This window comes from Patagioenas fasciata, chromosome 3 (assembly GCF_037038585.1).
Source record: "Patagioenas fasciata isolate bPatFas1 chromosome 3, bPatFas1.hap1, whole genome shotgun sequence".
Classification (NCBI taxonomy): Eukaryota; Metazoa; Chordata; class Aves; order Columbiformes; family Columbidae; genus Patagioenas; species Patagioenas fasciata.
The window spans coordinates 74,266,794-74,275,348 of NC_092522.1; the positions used below are offsets into that span (position 1 = coordinate 74,266,794).

Below are 8,555 nucleotides of genomic sequence, written 5' to 3' on the forward strand. Positions count from 1 at the left end.
TTTTCCTCCACCAGCCATCCACACAGGCAACTCAGGGCCCTGGTGAAGCTTCAGTGCTGTAAATACTATGGGGAACAAATATCCCACAGACAGGAGTTTCTTCCCAGTCCCTCTGCCCACAGCATCCCAGCAGTGCAACAGGGACATGGGGCCACAGTGGGAGATGGAGCCACCTCCCACCCCATGCTGGGCTTTCCTTGGGTTGGGGGGACATTGTGCCATTAAGACATAGCCTTGGATTCTCCTTCTCTGGAGATGTTCAAAACCCGCCTGGACACATTCCTGTGTAGCCTCAGCTAAGTGTTTCTGCTCTAGCAGGGGGATTGGTCTAGATGATCTTTTGAGGTCCCTTACAATCCCATACATTCTGTGATTCAGGGCAAATATGCAGTTAGATTTCTATTAAGGGCTTTTCAGGCAAAGTAGGAAATGCTAATCTTAACTGAGAGACATATCATATATATGCAAATTGTTTGCTCTACTTTCTCCATCTGTTTTTTTTTTCCCCAGGTTTTTCTCTTCACTATGCTTTGCTGTAGATTAACTTAGAGCATATAGCACCGAATTTGGACTGTGTGGGAAACATATGCTGCAAGCTCAGGGCCAGACTCGAATATTGGGTTGCACAGGAATAGAAATATTCATAGCATTGCTAAAGACCGACATACCCACAGGGACAGGAAATTCAGAGACACTAGGGTAAGGAAAGGCTGAAGCAGAGCTGTTCCAGTTACAGTAGCAGGTGGGAAGGCAAGATTTCAAAACTACTTTATTTTGGGTGAGAGAAAATGGCTGAACATGATCAAATGAAACCACCACACTGTCTTTTTTAATACATAGTTCCCTTGTCAGTGTGACGCAAGTCAGGCAAGATTGACAGTTATCAATGATTAGGGGTAGTCTTTTTTCTTGAAAGCAAACCTATTCTGGCTTCCTTGAAAAATCTCACATTTACCTTTTTCACTTGCATGCCTAGATGGAATATGTGATTTGTTAGTAAGGACGGACAACTGAAGTCATGCTGCTTTTCTCAAAGCAAATTATACAGCCCCCGCCCCCATTATCCCCAAGGTATAAACAAACAAATATCTCAAGAGAAAATTAATTGGTTTGTGAAGGAAACAATAACTGCTATTCAGTAGTAAGAAGCAATTTTTTGTTTTGCCGTTTGACTCAACCTAATTTCTAGGAAACTAGCTCTTTCCTCCACAGTTATTGCAATCTAACCACAAGTGGTTCCTTACGACTCCAGTAGAAATGGCAGTGAAAACTAACTGATATTGTCAAAGAGCTACAGCAGAGTTCTGAGCTGGAACACTGAAAGCAAGAAATGCCTTTTTTCAGTATTCTCCTGTGACCAGCCTGCCTGATGCTCATCAAGGTATTAACCAGGACAGTATGATCAGAGGGTCTGTAAACAAGGGAATTTTGTGATCTCTTTGGTTCATTGTGTTTACATATGGTTGCTGTCAAATATATTTGAAATCAAAACAACACACCAAAAAACAACCACATCTTTACTTAAGTACTAATAGCATTGGTTGTGGTGCTGTATATGATCCACAGCATCATTTCTGTATCTTCTGTGACATGTTAATATCAAACTGCATAAAAGATATTTGTAAATGGATGTGAAAAATAGCAAAAAAGAGAATGTTTTAATGCCATCCTGTGTACATCACTTATACTGAAACTCCATAATTTTGTTTTATTTGACTGGATTTTTTGATTAACAGTAGTATCAGACAATCATGTTCTCAAATTTTAAAACAGGGTACATCAGAAAGGTCTGAACAGTTTTTCACTCATCTCTAGAGAGAATACCTCAATGTAACTGCTCAGTTTCTTTTGACACAATATTCTTTTACTTTCCACTTAGAAAAACACAGAAACCGAATTTCATCTTAAAAAAAATAGAAGATCCATTTTCAAAACACAAGCATTAGCACTTGTTGAAAATCAGTATGTTCTCACATACTTATTTTAAGGACCATAAGCTTAACTATGTGCCTTCTGTCTGTCACAAAATACTAATAGATCAGCAAGTGCTGACTCCTTCTCGGGTTTGAAAATGTGAACACCTACGACCACCCAGGTACTCTTCACACATGGCACAATACTTCACATTACAGCTTATCTACTGAAATTCTGCCTCCAGCTCTGTTGCTCCTAGCCATTTCAGCTTCAATTCCTCTCTACTGTGCTGACACAAGAAATGTGGGATAACACAACCCCCTGGCTTTGAGAGCAAATCGAGACAACAGGGAGGGCAAGAGCTCCAGTGTCAGCCATGGACCTTGCTGCCGAAGCCTTCCCGTGGAGGAGGACCTGCAGGACCCCTTGAATTTGTTTTACAGGTTAAAATATATTTTTTCATACCTGGAGGATACCATAGACATTTACAAATGAAGCATAGCCCACTACAAAAATCAAACCAACCCACCAACACAGAACTGGTGTCTCAACAGAGCAAAATACAAGTAGTTTTGGGCAGGAGCCGCACATCTCCATTCTGTGCAGTTATCACAGCTGCAACAACAAGGCTCAGGCACATAATAAAGCCATTCTGTTCGGATGGGTGAAGAAATTCACCTATGTTTCCAGTGTTTTGAGGTCTCCCCTGCTACACCATGAAGAAAAGTTTTGTTTGATTTCTGACAGGACACACGGGCCTTTGTATAGCATGAGGGATTGCATCCAGAATTCCCCATGTGTTTTTGTAATTTGAAATAAAACAAATAAACACAATTTTTATTCAGTAGACATGAACATCTGGAAGATGACATCAACATGACTTCAACTTTAATGTCAAAGTGTCAGACTGAAATCCAATATTGTTGAACAATTTCTGGTGGAAGTGCCAGAAACTTGAACATCACAAATTAAAACTGTGATGGAAACAAGGCTTCTGCAGCAGCTGAGGAAAGAAACAACATTTTAGAGCTTGACTAAATGCCTGGTCAATGTTACTGTAATTACAATAGGAGCTCAAGCCTAAATGCGTGATACTACATATCAAAATGAAGATGCTGGTCTTGTAGGAGGCCTTGGGTCTGAGTTGTTAACCTTGCCCTGCTATGTCTTCCCCATTTATTCTCCTGTCTGTCGTCTTGGTGCTTTAAAACATCTTTATTAAAGCTCTTTGCGGATGGGCAAAGAGAGCACGGCCTGAGCGCACTCATCCTTCCCTCTGCCTACATGGAGGAGCAGCGCGGAACTGCTGCCACCAGGCAGCAACCCTGTCCCATCAGGGGAACGGAAATAGTGAGTAAGGATGCACTGGGACTGCAAATCCTGCTCAGGGAGGATGAGGAAGTCCCACCACCACCAAACTAAGCCTTCGCCTCTCAGAAGGAAACTCCCGAGAGGCAGGTCCTGGCTCTGTCGAAAGAGAGAGGGGAGAGCAGGAGTAAAAGACCAAATTGTTTCCTTCTTGTAACACTCTCAGCTCCCAGGCTTAATTACAGAGGATCAACAATCCTAACCATAACTACTGGCATCTTTTCTATATGCAAGCATCCAGCCGACCTCAAAAATGTGTCTTTACCACTCACACAATTTTCATACAAAAATCAGTTTAATTGGATCATAATTTATTCTTAAAGAAAAATTAAGATATCTGTATACTCTTAAAACTAGTCAAACCAATATCCTTTTTTATTTAAACATCACTAGTAGATTGTCCCAGTTTGGATTTTCCTACTCCCAGTTGTAAAGCTAATTAAATCTTTTGGGGAAGTTGTGTGCTCATTCTTATGCATTGCTATTAACATTTTTTTTTTATTGCAGGTAGTTGGAATCCAACGCTCTTCCACTGAATCCAGTCAGAAGGATTTTATTTTGATTTTGTCTGGCTTGTTTTATTCTTAGCAGGTGGTGCAAACCCATGTGTTGATGAGTACATGCCACAGGAAAGCATCTGATACAATTCATCTGGTCCCAAACTACAGTGACGTCTATGCTGAGGACTTCAGTCCCAAACTACAGCGACGTCTATGCTGAGGACTTCAGTGCCCACCACCACTCAGGACCACACTCCTCGGCATGCTGTGTTAGTTCAGATGGGCTTTCAAAACAATACTATTTCTGGTACCTAAAATGGCTTTGAGAAGATACCTTAGGGACCTCTATCCATTAGCTCAAGCATCCTCAAAGTGGGTGTTTTTCAAACTAATTTTTACTGTGCCACACAGGTAGCTCAAGTGGACTAAGACAACACAGTTTTGATAAATATAAATGAATGTATTTGTACATATGCAAATCCACAAATAATTTGCCTGCAATATTATTCAACATCCATACATGTTATGTGCATGTGAAGGTAGCAACTTTATCAAGCTATCTTTTTCTCCCTCCTTTGTCAGCAAGACTCCCAGTGTCCTCCCTGTCTCTGATTTTGTTTGAAATATATCCCCTGATAACCTAAGGAGAAGTACATATAAAGGGCTTAGAGCTATTTATAGCAAAGCCTGTGCGACTGAAAACATTGCAGTTTTCATGTGATGGGTACACACATTGCTTATGAACTGCAGCAGGAAAACTGTTGCCTCCCTCTTTAGTGATTCTAGTCAGCATTCTCAAGGCAAGACAGAGGGAGCCAAGGAAGGAAGCTGACATAAGGACAAAATGCAAACAAACTGAAAATTTACCAATCACTTATATTCAGAAGCTGGAAGAGGAGGGTGGGCACAAGAAAGATGCATCTCTATCTGCATTTCAAACTGCTGGAAATGGGCATGCAAAGTGGATTAGCATGATCACACCAATATTCTTTGGTACTGCTTTTGTACAAGCCCTTGAGAACAGCCATAATTGCTCAGAATTACTGCATATGCTGTTGTCACATTAAATAGCAGCCTTGCCTCAAAATGTTTAGAAGTCTACTGCCCATCAATTCTTTCAACCAGGCATCAGGCACAACTGTCAACAGACACAGGAAAGCTGCAAATAAACTTCATGTTTGGATGCTGATATGCAAATTCCACAAGAACTAGTTTCACTGCTGTGCTTTATTCAAAGTGAAAATAAATGAGTTACAGCAAGAGAAGTGGCTTAAATGTTGTTCTTAATAGAGTAAAACCCCAATTCTTCATATGCTTTCCTACATATAACCAACCTCCAGTTCAGTTTTAAGTCCTACTGGCCAGGAATGTAATAGAAGATGACTCAAAACTCTGAGAAGAAAGACTCAGATTCAACTCTGATTTTGATATCTGCTGCCCACAATTACATGGTTCAAGGTCTTGCTCAATGAAACCAGAAGAAAAACTAGAGAAAGATGCAAGGCAAAGATCATGTGTTCAGGCTTCCCTCCTTTCTGCCTCAGGTTCAAACCACTGAAAGGAGATTTTTGGAAGAGATACCAGGTCAGGTATGGCTGTGTGAGGTTGACAGGTGAGGAACAAGGTATATTTTGTAGCTGTCAGCAAAGAACTGGCAACTAAAACCACAAGCGAAGTTAAGATCCGGGTACAGCAGAATAAAAAGGGAAAAGATGAAACTTTTATTACAAATTCCAAAGCTATTTATTACTCATGCATAGTCAGAGATGTGATATTTGTCCCCAGGTGGGACATCCTAAGCTTATAAACTTGTTTTAATTAAAATCAATTCCCTAAATGCTCAGCATTTCCTATCATCATTTTGTGAACAACAAAATTCTATGTTTCATAGAAGCCCTTGGACAACACACGTTTAATGTATTTTCAAGAGCAGGACAAGAGCTGCACAATAACACTCAGATACAAGCCATGCTATGAAGTAACCAAGCCACATGGGGGGGCGAGGGGGTGGGAAAAGCCTCTCCTTAATATGAAACTTAAGTAAGAGAACAGAAGCTATAACAGCAGCTTTATCCTTGTTCTGTAGCATCCCTCAGGAAAAACTGAAAAGGAAGGTGAGCTGTTCACAAAACAAACAAAGAAACAAACAAACACACACACATCACAAAACAAAAACAAACAAAAAACCCCCAGGTTGTGCAGCCAGCTTATGAGAAGCCAGAAAAATGTACTACTTTATATTTTAAAATGAGTATTTTTAAAATCAATGTATTTAAACCAGTACATCTCTCTTTGCACCAGCTGGTGGGAAACACCAGTGGTGACAAGATATAGGATTAGCCAAAATTCAAGTCTGATTCACTCTGGCACTTCTCATGCTCCCTTAAAACTTTTAAATCATGTCAAGAGGCTCGTGTAGCAGGAAGTTGGTGTCCACTTATCCTTACCTCCTTTCTTCACTGGTGTGACTTTAGGACACTTAGTCCCTAATTTATAGGGTAATATCAATAAACAAAAAAATACAATAACTGCCCCCTGAGGAGAAAGGAAAGACAGTTGTCAAAGTCTCTTCTGCTTTCTAGACACTGGACAGACTATCCTGCAGATTTGAGCTCCGTCCAAAGAGAACCAGGCAAAATATTATTTGTGTTTCCATGCTGTTGGTTTGATAGTAGCAATATTTTTAACATTAATATAATATTAGTGCTTTTAACAATTTATTTGGGAATACAGACAAGGAGTAGGATTCATATGTACAGGTTAGTGTCACTGTATGTGCTAAAACCCCCAGAAATCCCAGCAAACTTACTAATTCTAACTGGCCCTTCAAATGACTTTCTCCTTGGTGCCATCACATGAGACAAACATTGGTGAAAGAGAAAACAAGCAAAAAACCCCAAAACCCTGATGAAAATTGGGGACTGAGAGAATATTTTTTTCTTTGCTACATATGTGTTACCTGGAGCATATCAAGTTGGAGTCTCAAAACACAGAAGCATATTGAGGACAGAAGAGCAAAGCTGGCATGAAGCTGACAAGTGGAAAGGCAACACAACTCATACCACATTCCCCCTTCTGTAAAGATCTGTACCAGAAATCTCTGGCTATGGGAAAAAACAGTATAAATCAGCCAGACTATTTTGTATCACTGCATGGGTGCAATGCTAATGCACAGCACTGGGTTCTGGAATTTGCAGCCTAGTTGGAACATTAATATGGAGACTACTAATTTATCCAAATGCATTGTCAAGCTCACTATGATGCTTAATTTCCAAAATTAACCGTTTTACAGTACATATCAGTCAACACTTCTAAGATGGATGCATCAGGCCACGCAACACCAGAAGCCAAAAGGTTCCAACCCCTCGATGGAAGTCAGCTGTACTTGTAATTTACACAGGAAGCTTAACCATGAACCGCATAAAAACACAGGGTAAAGAGAGTAGTAGCTGGGCCCTAATTTTAGCAAACTGCAGTATCATAAAAGTGCTTGCAAGATCCCCTTGAAATTCCTAACAAAACTTTGTCCCAGCACGAGTAAGGGCATTTCTCTTTCTCGTCGAGGCAACAGGGCAGCAGCCCTGCCTGTATCCAGCTATGGGGCAGGGGCTGCCCCCCGGCCGGAGCAGGGGAGGTGCTGCCGGTGGCCGAGCGCCGGCCGCCGCGCTCAGGGCTCCCGCGGGGCTGACGAAGCGCGGCCGGAGCCCGGGTGGCCGCGGGAACCGCCAGAGCCGCTCCCTACCTCCTGCCTGCAACTTGCCGGGGACTTTTCTACACTTACTTGACTTAAAAAAAAAAAAAAAAAAAGCGCCAATTAATGGAAGATTAAGTAAGCCGTAGTATACATTCGCCGTAAGGCCGGTTACCACTTTAATCTCCCAGCTACTCAGACACGGGGATAAACCCGGCGAAGATTAACCAGGTCAACTATATACAGCCCTCAGAGCAGCTCAGGCTGCGCTTCCGCGGAGCAACGAGAAAACGACGGCGGAGACTCCCCCACACTCCCCAGCACCCTACTTCTCACCCCCAGCGCGGGGTAAAATCCCCGGGGGACGTGAGCGCCGGACCCCCTTCCCGCCCGCCTCCCGGACTCACCCAGCTTCTCTGCCCGCAGCCAGAGCGGGGCCGAGGCTCCAAGCAGCAGGGAGAGCAGCAGCGAGGGGGCAGCCCGCGCCCCCCCGGCGGGGCCCATGGCTCCGGCTCTCGGCGGGGCGGGCAAGGCACAACTTCCCCACTTCCCTCTTGCTGCTTTCTCTTCCTTCCCTCTTCCTCCTCCTCCGCCTTCCCGGGGTGGCTCAGGAGCCGGCCCACGCTGGCACGGAGAGGGGCGGCCCCTCCCCGGCATCCTTCCCCCCCGCAGGTGTTTCTGCGGAGGCGGAGAACGGGCCGTACGGAGATGCCTCCGGCCCCGCGCCCCGCCGGTGGCCGGACTGCAACGCTCCCGCCTCCTCAGCCCGGGGCTGGGGGTGGAGAAAGGAAACGGGAGAAAGGGAAGCGCCACTATTCCCATTGGGCTGTAGCGCGGGGTATCTCCTCCTCCTGCCGTGGACCGAGGGGCCGGCTCGGCCCCGCCGCCCTCTCCTCTCCGCTCCCCGGCTTGCTGCTTCTTCTCCCACCCGCCGCAGTTCTCTGGGGGTGCTGTGTCGTGACCAGGGGACTCCCCACGGTTTGGGGGGCTCCCCGCTGCGCTGCGAGCCGGGAGGTTACCCCAAACCCGCGCAGCCACCAGGATCGCCTGCGAGCCCCCAAAGTTGGCGGGCCGTATATATT

The 8,555-nt window shown here is 44.2% G+C and overlaps 1 protein-coding gene across 2 annotated transcripts in view; it reads right to left on the reverse strand.

Moving 5' to 3' along the window:
- DCBLD1 (discoidin, CUB and LCCL domain containing 1) overlaps positions 1-8,310 on the reverse strand; it is a 49,626-nt gene extending 41,316 nt beyond the window's left edge. For both annotated transcript variants that reach the window (XM_065835170.2, XM_071806606.1), the window contains exon 1: positions 7,881-8,310. In XM_065835170.2, coding sequence (XP_065691242.2) covers positions 7,881-8,295 — 415 coding nt within the window. In that variant the 5' untranslated portion in view covers positions 8,296-8,310. The remainder of the gene's footprint in view (positions 1-7,880) is intronic.
- Positions 8,311-8,555: the final 245 nt, after the last annotated feature.